The sequence below is a fragment of the Schistocerca cancellata genome, chromosome 7 (genome assembly GCF_023864275.1).
Source record: "Schistocerca cancellata isolate TAMUIC-IGC-003103 chromosome 7, iqSchCanc2.1, whole genome shotgun sequence".
Taxonomy (NCBI): domain Eukaryota; kingdom Metazoa; phylum Arthropoda; class Insecta; order Orthoptera; family Acrididae; genus Schistocerca; species Schistocerca cancellata.
In genome coordinates this window covers 263,441,234-263,463,094 of record NC_064632.1, presented here as the reverse complement: position 1 = coordinate 263,463,094, position 21,861 = coordinate 263,441,234, and the positions used below count along the sequence as shown (strand labels likewise).

Below are 21,861 nucleotides of genomic sequence, written 5' to 3'. Positions count from 1 at the left end.
GCCAAAACGGGAACTATTTTTTTCCCGTATAAATCAGTTCTGCATTACTGCATCAGCAGACCTACCAAGTTTCACTGTCATAAGAAGAGGCCACAATGGACCTTTGTGAGTAGCTAAACTTTAATATTAACCACCTGGTTCCTGAAGAACATGCTTAGTCGTTATGCTGGTAAATGTCCACATATTCACAAATCTGTGGATGTTGTGGAACATTTCAACAGTCAGAGGCTAAAGAATCCCAACATTCTTGTTAGTTCTGATGTCATGTCTCTTTTTACCAGAGTTCAGTTACACAAATCCTTGAAGCTTATCGCACAGATATGTAACTTGGAGGCCTGCATGCATGCAAGTCATACTCTGCCGTACTTTCTTTTCGATGGGGCTTATTAGCTCAGCACTGCTGGCACTTGGAACATGGAACACTTCAAGGAGGAAGCCCTGAAACAGGTCAATGGAAAACGATTTGTTTCTTTCATTATGTTGACTACAATTTTGTATTGTGGCCACATGGAAAGGGCAAGCTGGATGAATTCCTTAGACACCACAACTCTAAATATCGGAATATCAGCTTTGGCATGGAAATCTAAGTGGACAGAGTGCTTCCCTTTCTGTATGTCTTGATGAAGAGGAGAACTGACGATACATCTGGGCACACTGTATGCCATAGAAGATGTGCACCAACTTGTTCTTACACACAGACAGCTAGGACCACACAGTGCTGAGGAACAGAGGCCTCAAACCATGGGAATACAGGGCCCACAACCTCTCAGATATGGAGTCTCTCCTGAGGACAGTTTTCCATAAGAATGGCTTCACAGGATGGCAGATTCAGTGAGCCCTCCATCAACAGTACAACTGGCATAAATGTAAAGTTGAAGAAGGCTGTAGCTGCTGTACTTGTTCCAAGAAAGACTTTTTCCACCCAGCGTCAAAACACGAGACCTACTTGTAGAGTCGTGGGCAGCCTCATGCTATGGAAATCTAATGTGTATTAAATATCCTGTCAACAAGGCATGACATATATACCATCAGAGATGGCTACAGTGAATATCAATGGCATACCTGACTACTGTGGCCAACAAGTTCGCAGTTGCACAGCACTTTCTATCGGAATTACATAAAATGGGTTACAGCAGCACTAAGGTTCTTACACAGACGGAAAAATAATGGAACTGTATCACTGTGGAATCCACCAAGATAGTAAAAGGTGACCAGCTGATAAATTGTGACTGTAGCCTTAGTAAGCCATGGGAACTTGCACTTGATGATGGCAACATGGTTGTTGGCCAAAATACTGTGGCCATTGGACACTTAGACCCAGTCATACAACATAGAATTATTTTATTATTACAATAATGTAAGTAAGAAATAGATTGCTACTAACTGTAAAGATGACATTAAGCTGCAGACAGGCACAATGAAAAGACACTTACACAATAGCTTTCAGCCACAGCCTTCATCAGAAAAGGAAAAACACACACACACACACACACACACACACCAAGTAACACAGGCAAGCACACCTCACACATACAGGACTGACAGTTCCCGACACACACACACCAAGTAACACAGGCAAGCACACCTCACACATACAGGACTGACAGTTCCCGAGCTGTGGTGTGAGATGGCGTTCATTTGTGCATCAGGAGTGGTTGCTTGCTTGCTTGTGTGAATGTGTATGTGTGTGTTTGTTTTTCCTTTTCTGACAAAGGCTGGATGAAGGCTGTTGTGTAAGTGTCTTTTCATTGTGCCTGTTCGAAACTTAATGTGTCATCTTTACAGTAAGTAGCAATCTATCTTTTCCTTATATTGTTGACATTCCAGCTTTGAGTTTGCATTGTTTTATTATTACAATTTTAGCTATATATTATAACTGTTTATAACTAAAAGAAAAATAGTCATGCTGAATGCTGCAGTGAGAGATTGCAGTTATTTTTCTATTTACTAAGCAAGTATGTTGAACAAAAATGTTGAATAATTTGTTTGTCTGGTCCCACTAGACTGAAATAAAAATCCCAAAAGTGATATGAATAATTCTGACTGATCACACTCTTTTTATGTGGCACATATGATATTTTCACTCTTGCCCAAAAAGTATATTACTGCAGTGATTTTTTTTCTTGCACTCTAACAAGAGATTTCAAGTTTCATATTACATAATGAAAATTTATGTTTATTATAAGCACAGTATTTAGAGGCATCAATCTGAATAACATCCTTTACCTGTTCATGTTCCAACACAATGATTTGTGCAAGAACAAACTACCCAGAATCTTTGGGTCTCTTCTCGTCATACAAATGTAAAGGTTAGCTTTGTCAAATAAAATATTATAGACTTAAGAATGCTGTAGATCAAAGCTAAACCAACACAACTTGAATATGAGGGTTTAAAACAATGGTGTTCAACCTTTTAGCTTGCTTGGGCCACTTTGGGGGGGGGGGGGGGGGGAAGAAAAAGAAGTATTTCTGGACTGCACATAATATACTAAGAAAAAGAAAGGATGGGTCACTGAGAGTGGAGAGAATGGCATCATGTGGCAGAAAAAAATTTCAAAATAAAAATATTCAATTTCTTGTAAGTTTACATAACATAGTTTTATTAATTTTTTTCTTTCTTTTACTGATTGTCTGTTTTTTGGGGCACATGTAGCCTGCACCTACGGTTTCAATTTACTCATTTGTAACTAGCTACTCTTATCATTTTGATTTTAACTCTGCCCAATTAAGGTTGCAATAGACTGGATTTTTCTTTCAATTTCTACCTTCTCTCAATTTGTGCTAATAGACAAATTTCTTGAGACACTTCAGTATGGGTATAGAAATGACATTTCTTAAACATGTCTGTCCAGTAAGTAGTGGATAGATGAAATAAGGGTTCAGAAAATTTGCAGCATTCCCTGTGGTATAAAAGGGAACTTCAAGAGAAAACTGCTACCAGCTAAAAACTGCATTTTCGAATTTTATGGACATATTTCTTTGACCTGTATTGTTTCCATACTCTTTTCTGCAGCTTGCATGTTGAAGGAGAAACAATGTTGAGTCTGATAGTGTACCCTTTTGAAATCACGGCTGTGGTGAGACACTCACGTATAGTGTAGCTTCAGGTCCAGGTTAGGTTGGTCACTGACAATTTTGTAGTGAGATGGCAAAGGCAATGTATGTGAATGCAAAATAAAGGTTGTGGAAACAGCGTACACTGGCTTCTACATTTGTTCCATATTGTAAGTAACTAAAACTACAGAGTACTTCTAGCAAAGCAGTATTAAATAAGAACCAAATCACTGATAATTTTGATGAATATTTTGTACATACATTATTCATCCTGTGGTTACTCAGCTGCAAATAATTCATATAAAAGTGTCTTCACTGGGGAATACTATCTAAAGACTAATTTCTTCAACAGAATAATGCACAGATGACTGCTTCACGGTCACTGTTTACTCCTGTTGAAACTTCTGATATGGCAGGCCATCGCTGACTTTTAAAGGTATTTATGAACATTTTGTCCCAACTTGCATCAGGTGCCTTCAGGTATAAAACTAGAGATTTCAGTCTTCCACAGATGGGGACAAAATGTTAGAAGATAATTTTGTACATCAATCCTGGTCTTCAGCCCATATGTTTTAATAAAGTTTTACAACAGAAGTTAATGACAATAAGAAAACTGGCAGCTACACGCCCTCATATTCTTTCTCTGTATTTGCATTCTTTGTAATTCTCGTACCTCTATCATCCTCTGCAAGTAAATTTCACAATGGGTGGTTACCGGGCAGTTCTTACATTCACTGTTGAATTCCATATGCACTGAAACTTAACAACAGTACTCTGAAAATTGAATCTGGAATGTCAGTCAACTATTGCTTCTGACTCCTAAGTTCAAAAAGCCAAAGGTTCTGTCATATTTTGTAGTCTGAGCTAAGGATGAGCCTTGTAATGATGTAACTGACTAGAGTCTTATTAGAATTCATGGTGCTTCAAATAAATAATGTATCCTGAATCCCAGAAAGCCTATTGCCAGTCTTTTATAGTTCAATGATAATTATACTCATTTAAATATATACAAAGGAATAAAATAAGCTTGGCATTGGTTATTTGAATGTTCCTTGGATAATATTTTTGACATGTCACTAGGAAGCATAATATGTCAGTTTTACAATTACAGTACACTGGCAGCATGGTGACCAAGGTAACTTTATTATTACAATTCTTTACATACTGGGTATGTGGGCGAACATTGTTATGGCTAAATACCTTGCTTCTTTCAAGGCCAAACTAAAGCTGATAGATGGACAGAGTAAATAATTTCTCCAACTAGGATTATATTTACTGTTGCCACTGTTGTTTTGGCTAGACTGTCACAGTGCATCTCCCTGTGAAACTGGCTGTAGTGACAGACATACTTGAAGCGTAGTCCGTGGGGGGTTTGATTGTAGACGACAAACTCAATGTGAGTAAATGTACGACGAGCATGTTGTCAGTAAGTCCGCTTGTTTAAACACCTGTCGCTTTAGGTTCTAGAGTGGACACCACATATTATCACTGAGAAGTATATGTAAACTACGCTGGAATCGCACACATAAATATAGCCATGAAAAGAACAATCTACTCCAAATTAATTTGTCCAAGGCAATGCTCACAAAAAATTATTAGCTAAAACTGTGAAGTGTTTGTATTATTAAAGAAAAGAAACGTACTTACACTTCTTTGCAAAAGGCGCAACATTGTTTAAGACGATTGTGAATGATCTATAAGTATATAAAACACGCCTTTAAAACAAAAATAACTTAGATAACTCAGAATTATGCGCCGTACACCAGCACTGTATTCCTCACAGCCCCCACATTATTTACTTTCTAGCTCGGATCCAAGCCAATAACATTCGAGTTTCGACTGTAAAACGTAAACACCGACAACAATCGATAACAATGTATCGAAAAGCGCACTCGCAACAAACACCTGTAACTATCGACTAACTGTCTGGTGGTATCGAATATACAGTTCCGTATGGAAGCATAGAATGACAGAAGCGCCCCTGGTGCCATACTAGTGAACTTCGAATACTGCAAAATTTGACGCGAAAACGCGTATTCTTGCTTTTCGAAACACGTGTATTAATGGCAATATTTTTCATTTATACTTTATGGTCGGCCTCATAGTCTAGTGGTAAAGTGAGTGACTGGGAACGTTTTCGTGACGTAGCAAAGTAGTATATTCGAGAAATCTTAATCAAAAAACAAGATTAACTTTTCGCAGCTGGGATTCACACTCATGTAATATTTTATAAATGAGATCGTGGCCGCCTTTTGAGCATAAAATTATTTATTTATGAAAACTTACATTGCAGTTTTGACTGTTTAGAAATAACTGCCCTTTATCACATTGCAAAACCTAAAAATCGTCTGATATGACAGAAACTGGCTTCATCGCACCGTGGTCTTGATTACGACTTCTTGTGTGTATTGCTCTCTTTGAACTGTGTTGTAAGTATGCCGTTCGGATTCCGAAGGATTTTTGCTCGCATCCTCAATGTTGGGTGGAATAAATGATGCCAAAGGCAAGGTATATCTGCTCCACTTAATGAGAATTTTTTTTATGGCTTCAAAGAATGAAAAGGAAAAGATTGTGACAAATCAGTCTGAAAATTTGCAGATAAGTGACAAGCTTCAGGAAAAAAGCCGCACATTATCAGCCAATGACGACAATGAAAATACTTGCGAAGTGTTTAGGATATGTGTCAAAATATACAGTGCCTCAAGAAGAGAGTGATAGATCTAGAAGTAGCTTTAAATAATTTTGCTGGTGTGTGATGTACTTGTTTATCTGAACACTAGTGCAAGGGCAGTTGGCTGATTTAGTGGAAGAGACCAAACAGTGAGGTTATCGGTCTCATCGGATTAGGGAGGGATGGGGAAGGAAGGCGGCTGTGCCCTATCAAAGGGACCACCTGCCTGAAGCAATTTAGGGAAATCACGGAAAACCTAAATCAGGATGGCTGGACACAGGATTGAACCCACATCCTCCCAAATGCAAGTCCAAGGGCAGTGAATCAAGTCGTACAAATATAAGCAAATTTAAACAATCATCTCATCACTGCCACAGTGTATGTAAAACTGGTGGACTATGCATTTATACAAGAGCAGGATTACAGTTGAAAGCAAAAACAGAAGTGGATCATCTAAATACTGAAAAACATTGTGAATCATGTGCCATAGAGTAAAAACTGAGGAGGAGAGTAAAAACTAATTGTCACAACAATATATAGCTCACCAATGGATGATAAAAACACATTTTTAAAAAGCTGGAACTACTGTTAACCACTTTATGTAATACTGAAGTGAAATTATTTTCAAGGTGAGTTTCAATGTTAACGTATTAATTGAAATTGGAGGAAAGAGACAACTTCTAAGTATCCTAAACAGCTTTCACATGAAATCACTCTTTACAGACCCCAGCAGAATAACAGAGCTGTCGTCTTCCCTATTAGATAATATCTTCATAAATATGGAAAATGGTTCCACTGAAGCACTAAATGTAAACTTAAGTGTTTCAAATCAGAACATACTCATCACACATGTAAATTTTTCTATACCCGAGGTAATAAAATATAATTAGGGATATAAAAGGATCTACTGCACTGGAAAAGTAAATACTTTTATTCAGATGATAACAAAAGGAATCTGGGAAAATGTATTTTCGAAAACAACAGCTAATGACTCATACAATGCTTTTTCTGGTACTTTCAAGTCCCTATTTGAGATGTGCATTCCAAAAAAACTTACAAAAATCAGTGTCATACCAAGGAACAATAGCCAGCGGATATCACCTGCTATGAATGTGTCGAGTCAAACCCTAACACATTTCAGTCAAATCAATAAGGACAACAAAGATGAACACTTAGCAAGCTATATTAAGACATATAAGAACAGTTGTAGGCAGGTGATTAAAAAGCTAAAACAATGCCCAATGACAAAGTATTTTTAGGGTCAGTAAACACATAAAAATCAATGTAGAATGTAGCAAAAAATAAATAAACAGAAATGTTAAAAGTCAAAATCACATTTTTCTAGAAGATGATTACAGTGTGTTACTCCAAAATCTTGATCTGGCAAACTACATAAATGAGTACTTCACAAATAGTCCAGTCAATCTGAGTAAAAATGGTCTTATGGATAATGAAATTTCTGTTCCAAGAGAACAACGTGTCAACTCAAGATTGCTATGCCCTACATATAAATCAGAAGCACTCAGAATAACAAAAACAGTGAAGAATAAAATGTCCTCAGACTGATAAGGTAACTGGTTCAGTTATAATAAAATAGGCTAGTGTCATATCAGAATCACTCTCATATTTCATAAACATGTCATTATCAGAAAGAGTCTTCCTTCAAAGATTGACAATTTCAAAAATAAAACCACAGTGTAAAAACGGTAATATAGATGAAGTAGGTAAGTATAGACCAATAGCTTTGTTATCTGTATTTTCAAACGTAATAGAGACAGTCATGAAATCTCGAAAAATTCAATTTCTTGTTTGTAAACTAGCACTTTTCGTGAAGGACTGAGTACACAATCAGCTATCACCCATTTCACCGAAAATATCATAATGGGACTAGATAGAAACAACAATACAATAGGAATAAATTTGGACTTATTAAAGGCATTTGATACTGTCCAACATGATGTCTTGCTAGACAAATTAGCAACTGTTGGTATATGAGGAGTTGCGAAATGGTTTCAGTCTTATCTCCAAAGTAGAAAACAGATAGTAGAAATCACTTCACCCAACATTACAAATCAAAGTATAGCTTACAGGTCTGATTTTTACAGTGTACAAGTTAGGGTACCATATGGAAGTGTTCTACGACCCCTCTTATTTTTTATTTATGTAAATCACATCGAAAGTCCAATGAATGGACACATATAACTGAGGTTGCTGATGATATGAATGTTGTCACTGGTGCAAGCGAAATATTGCCATTATCTGTAACTAGAGTTTGGGAATATTCACGAACTTGGTTTGAAACGAACAAGTTAACCTTAAATATTTTAAATACTAATTATACCCATTACAGGAAAACAAAGTCACAAAATGACCTGGACCTCGGAATACAAAATAAACTGTAAAACCAAGTGTAGCTAAATACTTTGTGTACACAGCTTAATAATGTACGTTATAAGAAGCATTATGATATGGATACTACATGGCAGTGCACTCAGTACCAGCTCTGCATCTAGACATACTTGGTCCACAACATAATGTTTTTGTAACATCTCTATCTGATGATGACCCTACAGTGGCTTGAAAACATGTTCATGGTTGAATAAATCGTAAAAAAGCGACTGGTGCATATTTATCACCAACTAAACGCCAACAAAATAAAGAACTTAAAAGAGTAGCTATCAAAAGATTTTTAGGTGTCCACGTAGATGAAAATATACGCTGGAAAGCCCACATCCACTATCTCACTAACAAATTATGTTCTGCTTGCTTTGCACTATCCACAGTTAGTAATGTGTCCAGTAAACTGTGTAGCAGAAGTATCTGCTTTGCTTATATTCACACTGCTGTTATCTATAATGTCATTGTCTGGGGTCATAATAAGACAAATCTAAAATTCATGTTTAGACTACAGAAATGAGGTGTTAGAATAATTACCAATGGTTCAAGGCTAATGCCCTCCAAGTTGTTATTCCAACAGCTAAATGTTCTACCTTTACCATGCCTCTACATATGAAAAAGAATAATTAATATAAAAAGGTGCAGTGATAATTTCAAAATCAACTCAGATCTGCATACATATAACACACAACTGCTATTGCAGTATAAACGAATACCTTCAACAACCTAGTAGTAAATAGTTATATTTGTGTTCTATATGCCATAGTCAATGTCAAAAGTATTTTCAGTCAAATGTTTGCTATGACTCGAATTAATATTTTGAACAGAATTGTTACAACTATTATGTGTCTTTATTTAAATCTCAACTAAATATTCTATGTACAATATCTTTTATGTAATTAATCAAAATTGCGTATGCAATTTTAATGTGAGATTGTGTGGGGTATTCTGCACCCTTGTATCTGTAGGATACAGTGAATAGTTATAAGTGTATGTATAAATTTATTTAATTTAGTTTATTTACTATGTATTTTCTGTTGAAAACCATGCAATGTAAATTGTCTATGAATGAATAATCTACTACTACTGCTGGTACATATAAACAGAAGCTGGTTTCTTTACATTGTGTTCTACGGGCTGATATATATTTGTTTATATGTGTTCCTGCTTGTGAACCCACATGTGAACTACATGATTTAATTGCATTATAAGTGTATTGCTCATATTCTAGTTTATTTTTGTTCACTTCCATTTTTTGTACTTTCATTTAATGGAGAGATTCATGTTCGAAGCTTTTGACATGCTGGCATTCGACTTTTGCTCGTTTCTGTTTTATTTTTGTTCACTTCCATTTTTTGTACTTTCATTTAATGGAGAATTCCACGTTAAAAGCTTTTGACAGTACTGGTATTCGACTTTATTACATCTTGTCACACAATGAATATGTAATTCTGCTTTGAATGGTGCTGTTTCTTGCCACTGAATATGCTTTATAGTCTTAATCATAAAATATTACTATTACACAGAAAAAATATTCTACATCGAAGCGCATATTTGTACATGGTATTGTATGATTTAGTGTGAATGTACTTCCATCATATCGAATGGTACTGCATTTGGTCAACTCTAGTTACACAGAATAAACTAAACAAAGCATGATAGTGTGTATTATTTACTTTGAAATTTTCACTGGTGTGGGAGGGTGATTCTAGTACATTGTTTTATGTTTAAATGTATTGTTTGCAGTACCTGTTAATAACACGTAAATACATTTGTGCAACTACTGGTGTATTTCAAGCATTTACAAGGAAAAATGCTCTAGACCAGGACTGGGCATCCTTAGCTGCCCGCGAGCACCGTGGTATTGTGTATCGTGGTGCGGCAAAAATGGGCGCACATCTCGCTTGAGAATGGAACTGAGAACTGCCAATAACACGCGATCGACAGATGACTTTGTGGTCATGTTAGTTTTCTTAGCATTGTCGTAATGTTTATAGTACAACAATGCAATGAATATTCATTGCACAATATAAAATGTGATTTGCTTAGTAATGCGGAAGTGTAGCCATAAAGAGCAATCCTGTGCTGCTCTAAAGTGTCATTGAATGAAAAAGTAATAATAGTTAACTTCTAACAATTCTATAGTGAAGAAAAGCAGACGAATTTACATTAGTGTGCATGCTTTTATGAGGTATCTCTTCGTGTGCACGCTTTTATAAGAAACTTATGACTTTGCACGTCAATTATTATGTTGTAAAACAGACGCATTGTTTTCCTGAAGGTAACATTCTGAGCGCAGCGACAGTGACAGTCGACAGAGACAGGCAACAGAGAGAAGTGTCATCTGGCGACAGCGACACAGCTGATTTAAATTATTTCTGATGTGAGCTGGTTCGCAGGCGTGACAAGTGTCGCGCTGCACGTCGTGCCTGTATCTGTCGCGCACATGACGGGCGACACTGCTGCTCCCAGGCCAGTACTATCATGTGTCGCCGAGCGTAAATATGGATTTTTCCCGAGAGGAAGACGAGAAACTGATCAATTTGGTCTGTGTCAACCCCCAGCTATATTACGTCAAATTAGATGCATACAAAAATACACTTGCGAAGGACAATGTATGGAAAGATGTAGGGAAGGAGCTCAATAAAAACAGTGAATATTATTTATTTAAGTACACATTGAATTGCCAAGTTCAACGAAGATCAATTACCATTATTTACAGCATTATCTCGGTATGGTACTCCACCCTGTGTACTACAAAATAACCATTTAAGCTAGTCTCTCACCTCAAATCCAACACTGTTTGTAAAACCTCCATTATGCGCCAATTCTATCATACTTGTTGACTGAGTCGATGTTTCACATTGATAGAAGGGAATTGGTTGATCTTCAAGATAAGCATCTCGCAGAATATTATGTAGGCAACAAGCTGTTATAATCAGGTCATCAAATAATTCTAGTAAAATTGCAATTGGTGTATAAAACACTCTAAATACTTGGGACAATAACCCAAAGGCGTTTTCTACTACTCTACGAGCACGACACAAACGGTAGTTAAAAATTTCTTTTTCCCTATCCATTCGTGCATCTCTTTGACAGTATGGATTCAACACGTAATTACTAAGTGCAAATGCTTCATAGCCGATTATGAAGTGCGGCATTAAAATATCAGTGTTGGGAAGGCATTGAGATGCAGGGAAATTAAAATTGTTTGTGAGAATCTTTTTCCCCCATCTCGGATTTTTGAAAAATACGGCTGTCACCTTCTTTGCCATAAGAACCAACATCTACAACAATGAATTTGTAATTGGCATAAACTATTGCAAGCAGAACAATGGAAAAGTAATTTTTATAGTTGAAAAAAGAAAACGAGATCCGCTGTTTTTTGGTGGTTTTATGTGGATATGTTTGCCATCAATACTACCCACACAGTTTGGTATATTCCATTTCTGCCAGAAATCTTGTTGAATGTGTTTAAAAGTATTTTCATTTGGCATGGGCAATACTATTGGCATCAGTTTTGTTCTCAATACATTCAAAACTTTCCTAATGATCTGGGAGATAAAGCCATCTGATATGCAATAGGCATATGACAAGGACTTAAATGTTTCTCCTGTGGCCATGAATCTGTAAAAAAGGAAAAAGAATTCCTTATCATTATTTATATAGACAATATGTGTTTTGTAAATGTACACGACCTACGTAAGAAACTGTGATTAGTGTTTGAATGTTAACATGTAAAATGCATGTCATAATTTTCGTTACTGGCGAGGATTGTAAAAGATGGTGGAAACACCAAAAGACTCCTACAATAGATTCAAGCGCAACAATAAATCAGGAACAGGATCTGCTGCACCTAAGAACTCTAAATGGACAATATATAAACAGTTGAGTTTTCTTGAGACTGTATCTCAGCATAGAATTGGCGGCACTAACATAGTGAAAGACAGGGTAGACAGAGATGATACTGCTGAGCAATCTGGGGGTGAGAGTATTGTCACTTACAGGGAGGGGAATGAGGAAGGAGCTGCAAATGAAACTCTTACAGACCACCAACCTACAACAAGTACTGTGGCTACTAATACTAAACGACGACTCCGAAACAAAAATGACGATACCATTCTCAATTACTTAAAAAAGAAGGATGACAGTCGGCAGACTTTGTCCAATAAAATAACACATAAACATGATATTGAAATACATTTATTTTGTAATCACATCGGAGATGTTTTGGGCTCACTACCACAAATTTACAAACTAAAAGAGAAGCAAGAAATTTTTAACATCCTGATTAAGTATCAAATGATGAGAGCTGAGAATCCTGATTCTTTTACTCAGCAGTTCAGTACCGAAGTGTCATTTAACTCTAGTTCATGTCACTCAAATTCCCCAAATCAAACTGCGAGCACTCCCGATTACATAATTTGAAAGCCTTCTATTTCTACCAATTTCGTTGCCATGTATGCATACTCGCCCCAGGAGCCTACTGATTTGACACTACCACCTGTTCAAGAACAGCGTAATTTCAGTGTAGAAGAAATTGAAAATATGATACAAGACGATACAAATACAATACCTTAACGTTAAGAATTATTTTTCGTCGACTGTAATGACATCTATTGTAGTTCTTGGTTGTAATTCTTCACGAATTAAATTCAAAATAAAATTAAATTGTTTTTTATTTAATCTGCAATAAGATCTAAATTTTCCTTCATCACTTCGTAAACGTTTTTCTAACGTGTAGAAACCTTCCTCGCGTCGTTCCTTGAACATCGAGTTAATAGGGCGTCTCCTCTTTGGTACAAAAACAAATCATCGTCTTCCTCCTCTTCAAAAAGTAAACACACAATTTCATTAGTCGACATGTTTTCGCAGACAACCATCGTCTTCGAATTCGAACGACACACTGTAGCGTCTGTCGCTGGGTATGGTAACAACATGTCGCTGTCATGGGCGACATCTGTCTCTGTCGCCTGTCTCTGTCGATTGTCGCCCATCGCTGTCGCTGCTCTCGGCATGTTACCTTGAGTTTGTCAGTGAGTGAAATTTTATTTTTGATTTTTTTCGCTGTGCGACCAGCACGAATGAATCTTTCCAGCTTCGTTCACATTACACTATAGACTGTAGAAACGCAGTTGATAGTCTGCAGTTCGACAGAAGCACAGTGCAGTGACAGAGAAAGAAATAATAAGCTTTTCATTGCATATTGCCGTCCGTAAAGACTACCGCAGCACCACAAAGTGATACGTTACTTAAGTTGACAATTACAGGCAGTACGAAACGTCCAAGTTCTGGCGTTCAGTTCAGTAGAGAACGGGAAATGTTGGTGTGGGGGGGGGGGTTAGGCAGTACAGGGCTCAGGGCTCAAGAAAAAGAAATTAAATACCACTACCGTCGACTCAAGTTCGTGGTCATAAATACAACACAGATATAAAGTAATAAGCAAAGAACACATGTTTTTTTTATCAAACATCTGTTAAGTTATCAGATGTAATCTTAATGAGAAGTCTGAAGTTCAGAGGTGGTCTGCTACTCATGAAAAATAAATGAGCATCTCTTTTAGTCACACTACTTTTGTCTTCAAATATTTTTAACTAGCATCACGATGTTTCGAGTTAGATTACTGGTCATCAAACGCATTGCACTCGGCTGATAAACAGTAACATTCGATTTCGTTAATTTCAACAAAAAGGGAAACTGTTTTCAGGGGATGTTCACGTAAAATGCGAAACCTGTCTGTGAGCACGCTACTAAAGTGAAAGTCAATGACCTCCAACTGAATTTCGAGAGGTGCACTTTCAACGTCCGTTGCAAAAGCAGTTGCAAAAAACTAAAATCAAATTCCGATCGATTTAGTCACAAAAATCTTCTGCCAAAGTTTAGTAACAATGTCTGTGGCACCGTAACAAACTCATCAAAATGTTCACTGAATGTCTGCTATTCAAGATCTGTTTAATTTGTAACTTGTGCAAAAGTTGACAAGTGCGCAAATTACTTCTCTGAAAGTTGCTTTATCCACTAAGCAATATTCTTTTAGAACGCAAAGCCGATGTCAAAAACATCGTTAATTAGTTAATGTCTAACCTAGAAAGTTGTACTCAAGACATTCAGGTGCCTCATAAGCTCAATTAGAAATGAAGATCTAATAAACATCCACTGGAGGTCATAAAAGTATTTTCTTTTCTTGGCGTTCCTTTAATGTCCATGAATGATGCTACGTCTTTACTTAAGTTGAAAAAACGTTTTAAAACAACTCTTTCACACGATCAGCGCACTTAAAAAAAGTAGAGAACACCGTGTTAATCTAAGTCAGCACCTCGCGTAAGGATTTAAACTGCGGATGTCCCAAACCGTGCGATCTCAGTTCGTTAACTGCTTTTGCAACAGAGTAAATGACACCACTTATTGTGCCACATTTTGGCAGCAGATTAACGCGATATAGGGCGCAGTATATCGCTGCTGTTTCCTGTTGGATATCAACTTATTTCACCTTGTTCCTTATCAAAGCTACGACACCTGACTTTTGTCCAATCGTTACAGGAGCTCTATCTGTCGCAATCAACGAAAGTTTTTCCCGACAAAGGTCACATTTGTCAATAATGTTTCCTAAGCAATATGTCGTCGGCCAAGGAGAAAAAACTAATTATTTACTCTTATATATCAGTTGCATTTCCACGTCCTTTGCCGTTTCTTCATCGCGTCTGCAAACTGTTCTCCATGAAAGAGAAACCGTTTCGAAAACCGGAAGAGTCGCTGGGTACAAGATTGGTGCGATAGCTTCAAAACACTCTTTAACAAATTGTCCGTCGCTGAAGGGAGGCACTGAAGTCATGGATGAAATCGAGGGCAAACCCACATAAAGCTTTATAAATAATATTTTCAAGAAGCTGTATATATCTACTCGAATTTCTTCTTTCTCTCTCTTCTGTTTCAGCTAGAGAAGAATGGCCTTCCTTTCCTGAGTATCCAACCAGCTCACGAGGTCCTCGTGAAGGAGTTGGAAATGCCGCTTCACATTATACACTGGGATCCAAAGTTAAAGCAACAAACTGCTCTTTCCCTGTCCTCTGTCTAATTCACGATATAATCATACAAAATGTCAACAGATGTCGTTATGATCGTGTTCTGCACGGAAGATGGCATACCAATCAACGGACAGCTATGGCAGCAACGACGTCAGGGCACCTATCAAGTGGGGTGGTGTTTGCAGGGTAGTCTCATATCCACAATTGCTGTGTACACAGTATGGCACAGAGAAGACGCCTACAGACTCTCTGCCGTGGAGGGCCAAAGGAAGAATGGAAGCAGGAGTGACACAAACTGGTGTGGCCCTATGGCTTAATGTGAATCGTTCTGTTGTTTCTCCGATGAGGCGACAGTTTATAGAGATCAAAACTGTATCCTGGAGACCAGGACAGGGTCGACCACGTGTGACATCAGAAGGAGTGAACCATTATTTGGCTACAGGGGCACGACAGCATCGCCTTAGTGCTGCGGAGCACCTGGGATCTGACCTCACATTACCCACAGGACGTGTTGTAGCGAGGCAAGTGGTGTACAGAAGGCTTTAGCAGAGTAGCATTTATTGTTGGAGACCTGCCGTCTGCTTATCTCTGGCATGTCTTCACAGAAGGGAATGTCTAGAGTGGATCTGTCAACATGCCACCTGGACAGTCGAATAGAGGGCCTAAGTTCTTTTCACAGATGAATCCCCATTCTGTCTGGACAGTAATTATCGACGAATTCGGTTCTGGAGGGCAAGTGGAACACGATTTCTCTACCCAGACATTCTGGAAAGAGACCGTTATTGGGGAGGATCCATAATGGTGTGGGCAGTGATTATGTTGACACCTCTTCATGAAACTATGAGTGAATCAGCTAGATTTAACTGTTGTCAGGTACTGTGAGGAGATCTTGGAATCTCATGCCCAGAATTAGTGCTGATGGACGATAATGCTCGAGCTCATAGAGCACAGGTGGTTGATGTTTCTTAGGAAACACAAGATATTGCACACACGGTGTGGGCTGCTCGCTATCCCGATTTCAATCTCATGGGGCATGTTTGGGATGCACTAGGGAGATGGGAGTAGTGGGACAAAGAGAACATGGCCCCACATTGCGTTGTTGCCAAATTTATTCAAGATGGCCGATCCAAGGTGGTGGCGATAGATATGGCAATTTCGCAATGACCTCATGGCGGGAAGTTCAAATTTTGGGGGAAATAGGTCAACTGGGTTACCTCCACTAACCTAACCCCCTCCTCTCCTCCCTCCCTATCCCCTCCCCCAGAAAATGATGGGAAGTTCAAATTCCAGCAGGACAATGCAACACACCAAGACTACCTCCACTAACCTAAGTCATCTGACCGCCACCTGTTCCTAGGAATTGGTGGGAAAAGGACTGAGCCTCTGCTGGATAGGATGGACATAAGTCCTTATTTTGCATGCAGTGTTCATTTCAATAATTTTTAGGCAGTAGCTCCATCCAGTGTGTTCACCATTAGGTCTGGAGTCCAACTGACATAGTACGCAGTTCTGCTACCAGAGGGCACTGTAGTCCCGTAGTGGTCTGGTGGGGGGAAATGCCAGGAAAAGGACTCAGCCTCTTCTGGGCTGCTGGAGAGAAGGGAGGAGTGTACTATATTTTGGAACAATTTATTTACCGATGGATTTTACGTAGTTTATTTATTACACTGAAACAAAACACTCACTCAGATGTGCTTGGAGTCACAATACACAGCCCTGCAAACTACTCATAAATTATCTAAATAATGCAGTACACTGATGTACACACACGAAAACAACTCTTAATTACCGAAATAATGCAGTATATACCATACAGACCTGCGAACAGCTCGTAAATCACCGAAATAATGCAGTATACTGTTGTGCCAACATGCTCGCATGTCGTAGTTTGTAATGAATTTTACCTACATCAATGGGTGGATGCGTATCGGTAGGTTGTAAGGTTCGGAAGAGCCAACTGGTTACGCTGAGAGGTTCCTTGTCCAACAAATGGGTGATTCGTTTAATATATAACGCAGTACACTTTCGGTTAATGTTAGGCATGTTTAGTCCGCCGGCCTCTCTGGAAGACGTCAGCGTGGTGTATTTCACTTTGAACAGATGCCCTTTCCAGATAAATCTATTAGAGAGTTTCATCACGTGTTTGGCCTGCATCTTGGGGACTGGAAATAGTTGGGCCATATAGTACGCTTTACTGAATATATAACTGCTGAGGAGTCGTATGCGTTGGAGAATGTTAACGGACCGCCAATTGTTTTCATAGATGGCACCTCGCATTTTATTGGTGACCTGCTTCCAATTTTTTGCATTCATTTCTAGCGGGCATTTGTCGATAATCATCCCCAGAGTGGTGTGGTTTTCGACACGCTTCGCCCAAGGTATAATAACTGCGTCGAATCCTCGAATGTTGACAAAGGTGCATTTACCGGCGTTGATTTTAGCACCGGAAGCACGACAGTACTCGTCTACCGCGGTCTTGAGGGTTGATACGTCTCCGTCGTTGCGCAGTAACACTCCGACGTCGTCGGCGTAAGCACGAACCACGAAGGACGTCACGGCGACCGAAAGGCCTGCAAGTTTGTCATGAATAGAGCGTAAGGGCGGCTCGAGCGATAAAACAAATAACATCATGGAGAGAGGGCTCCCCTGCGGCACTCCTCTTTGGACCTCGATGGGTTGCGTAAGCTGTCCATTTACGCTGATTCTGGTTGTAATGCCCGTGACGAAATGTTGCACGACATTTATAACCCGTTGCTCAAAACCACACCGCTGCAGTAGCTGTAGGAGGTACTCGTGGCGGACGCGATCAAAAGCCTTGCAAAAGTCGATAAACAACAATGCGAGATTCACATTAGTGACTGATGCTATGGCTATTACATCTCTATATTCCGAAAGGGGCGTCATAATAGTGCGACCAGGGATGCGTGATTGATGGTTGTGAATCACTTGCTTCATAAACGGAGACAATCTGCTGTTGAGTGCTCTGGCGAAGGTTTTGTAATCAAAATTGAGTAAAGTAATAGGTCGGAAATTATATAAGGTTTTTCGGTGTTTGCTTTTTGGTATCAATACAATTCGGCCTTCCTTCATTTCGGCCGGCACGTCACTCCCTCGCATCACTTCATTGAGATCATCTGTAAATGCGTGTCCGATTATGGGCCAGAAGCGCACATAAAATTCCCGTGGCAAACCATCAGGGCCAGGGGATTTATTTGATGGCGAGCCAGAAATCAGTTCAAGGACTTCGTCTGGAGCAAAATCGTGTACGACCGCCAAGTTGTCCGCAGGCGTGACTACGGTGGGCAGAGCACTCACGATATCGCCGCCGTCTTCACCATATGTATCGCATTGCGAGTACAGATCCGTGAAGTACCGGTAAACTGCAGTAAGAATATCACTCTGTCGGGTCAAACGGAGTCCACCATCTGTGTCCAGCTCCCCGATAAAAGCTCGATTGCGATGGGCACGATGTTTTATGAGGTGATACAGCGATGCAAGTTCGTCCTCTTGAAGAGATTTTGCTTTAGATCTGATCTTCAGTCCTTCAAGCTGCGTTCGCTTTATGCCTATAAGCTTCGCCTTTATTTGTTTGATGGTCGTCAGCTGTGTGTTGGTTGGTGTCGTAGTCGCATACAACTCTCGCAGAACTGTTTGGTAAAAATCAATCGTGCGTTTGACATCTTGCGCCCGTTGCCAACTGTAGTTTCTTAAAGATAATCGCATTTTCCGTTTGACCACAGCATTCCACCAGGCCACCTTGCTCGGATATCTGCAGCATTGCTTGAGACAATCCGCCCATGTCGTGGAGATGACATCTTGTAGCAAGGCATCGGCGAGAATAGAAACATTTAGGCTCCACGGAATCCTATGCCATTTAGTATGCTGTTTGTCCAGATTTATTGTGACACAGAGGGCGCAGTGGTCGGAGAAGCTGGCCGGAATGACATCGGCGTCCAGAACATGTTGGCAAATGTTCTCAGAGATGTACAAACGGTCTATACGGCTACATGCGGTGGTGGTCAGGTAAGTGTACTTTACCAGGGTAGGAAATTTTAGTTCCCACGCATCCTTCAGCTGTAGGTGACGCACAAGATCATGTAGTTCCCTACAGTAATTAAAGTTTGGCGATGGGTCTTTCCTGTGGATCACACAGTTGAAATCACCACTGATTATCAACTGGGTTGGGCTGCGGCGTAGCAAGTATATGATGTCTTTTTTAAAGAAGTTAGCTCTTTCTGATTTTAAGGTCGTTCCAGATGGAGCATAGATATTGACGAGGGTGACATCAAAAATTTGGCAAGCTATGCCTCTACCGGAGTCCAACATTTCGATATTGCTCACTGGGATTCCGTCTCGTGATAGAATGGCCGTATCTGTTCCCCCGTCCGCCACGGTGTTTACGATTGTTGCAAATCCTGATACATGAAAACTTAAGATAGAACTATATCAGCTTCGGACTCATAGATAAACTGCAATAGCATTGCTAATTTTACATCTGTCCTAACTCTATTAATGTTCAGGGACAAAAACTTATAAGCTTGACTCATGATCGTCCGAGACTTGTGGGTGATGGGAAGCGTAGGAAGCCCAGTCCATCTCACCGTCGGACTTCGAATCTACATCCGCAGGTTTTGTACCAGTTTTTGCGCTGACTTAACTTTTTGAGTTACTTCCAGCCACGGAGTCCTTTGGTTTAACTTTATTTTGCCGTCGCAAAGGCGTCCGAAGTGTCATTGAAGACGGCGGAGTCGGCGAGTCATGGCTGTAAACAGTATGTGAAAGTCCTTGCTTCGGAACGGGTGACGGCAAGTCCGAAGATGCGGTTTCAGTAGGCTCACTGTGTTTGTTTGGAGCCGCACTGGCTGTTTGTATACAGCTGTCCGGGTCCTCGTGTTGTTTGGAAGCAGTTTCGAGGTGGCGGCTATTTATGTTATGCTCTACACCGCGTGCTTCATCCGCCGTGTTTACGAGTTGCAGTTGACTGACTGCCGCCTCTTGTGTGTTGGCCACCTGCGGCGAGTCGGCAAGCGGCATCGGAACGGATTGCTGTAAACACTCGGCTGCACTCGTATTGACAGTTTCTGCGTCGGGCGGTTGAATGGGAATTTGGCGGGTCGTAACTGAGCCATCCGACACATGCGTGTCCTGTGTGGAGGCCCGTGGCTCCGCGTCATCGGTTTGATTTTTTACTACCTGTTCGCCGGAACCACTACCGTCACTTATAGTACGTCGTCGTTTGTTACCGACAGATAATGCAACACCGGTGGCTTAGGGGTGACTGGCCACGGGTTTTTGAGGCAAGGGTGGGAAGGTGCTGTTACCGAGATCGTTGTCCTCTGACAGAGATGCACTCGGTTGGGAGTCAGTCACAGAAGGCGTCTGATTTTGAGTTAGGACATCAGCCAATGTTAATCTCTGTCGTTGTTGCAGATTGTTTCGAAGTACGACAACTCGCCGTGGGCAATCCTCTCGTAAATGGCCACTCGTGTTACAGATAAAACAAGTTCGTACTTGCCCCTCGTAAATGACATGATCCTTATAACCACAAACCATTATATAGGATGGGATATTGACTTTAACGGCCATGTCAACTGAGCGAACCCCACTATAACATTGGAGTTTGTGACGGCTCGACCATTTTTCGTTTCTAATCTGTCGGATGTCACCGTATTTGGCGAGGACATCTCCAAGAAAACAATTCTCAACCTCAGGTGGCAAATTGAACACTCGCACTTGTTTATACTCAAAGTCAGCGTTAGTTATTGAAACTGTACTCACCGACTGATCACGATGTCGGAACTCTGCTTTCCCACCAGTATTCACCAAAATTTTCTCCAGTTGTATCTGGTCTAAAAACTTCACAAAGAAACAGTATTCCGCCATGTCATAATATGCTGTGTGGACCTGATCGGATGTGATGCCAATAATATCTACTATCCAGTCATGGATTTCTAGAGAACTCGGTTGCACATTCCTGGAATATTTCTCAAATGCAAAACACAGGGTATTCTTACGTGGTACACTGGGAGCCATAACTGCACTATATGCGCGGTCGGGACCGCTGTGAGTAAATTAAGAAGCTTGTGTACGACGGTAGTGAAGAAGCACTGAGAATATCACAGGTCACAATCCAAGAATTATTATAAACACGGCTTGCGGCGCTACGACTACGCGGAAGTACCGACACGTCCGATCGCTGTCGCGTCCCAAGCGGAAGTCAACACTCAGCACACGTAAAAAACGCTTTCGCGCTATCGTCAACCACAACATATCAGAGGCTCCACGGCGCACACATGCCGACGCCGTGAGTCTCCGCCAGACAGACGAATGTAGGGGCACGAGCCACTGCTCTCAGGCCACTATCGCCTACAGCCAGCAGGTGAAAGTCGCATCTACTTTCAGGTATACAGTTAGAGTTCTTCGAGTGCTATACTGACGTCACGTAATAAGAGCCAGATCATCCTCTGGGCTGTGTGCGCGTGTTTACCATTGCTGGCGCTATACTTCTCTACATGTGGGTGCTGACATCACAGGTTACACTACAGAAATCTGTTCCATGCTTCTCAGAATTGCACAAGGTCCATTGTACCTAGAGATCCTGATGGGGCATGTGAGATGCCTCCGGTCGTGCACATGTTCACTATGATTGACATCTACCTGCAAGTCCAGCGTCAAGCGAGAGATGTCTGCATAGCAGCTCACCCACACAGGCGC

At 40.2% G+C, this 21,861-nt stretch overlaps 1 protein-coding gene across 4 annotated transcripts in view; it reads right to left on the bottom strand.

The window, feature by feature from the left end:
- The window catches only part of LOC126091865 (39S ribosomal protein L48, mitochondrial), a 78,326-nt gene extending 73,414 nt beyond the window's left edge, over window positions 1-4,912 (bottom strand). For all 4 annotated transcript variants that reach the window (XM_049907145.1, XM_049907146.1, XM_049907148.1 and 1 more), the window contains exon 1: window positions 4,702-4,912. In XM_049907145.1, coding sequence (XP_049763102.1) covers window positions 4,702-4,725 — 24 coding nt within the window. In that variant the 5' untranslated portion in view covers window positions 4,726-4,912. The remainder of the gene's footprint in view (window positions 1-4,701) is intronic.
- Between the last annotated feature and the right edge of the window lie 16,949 nt (window positions 4,913-21,861).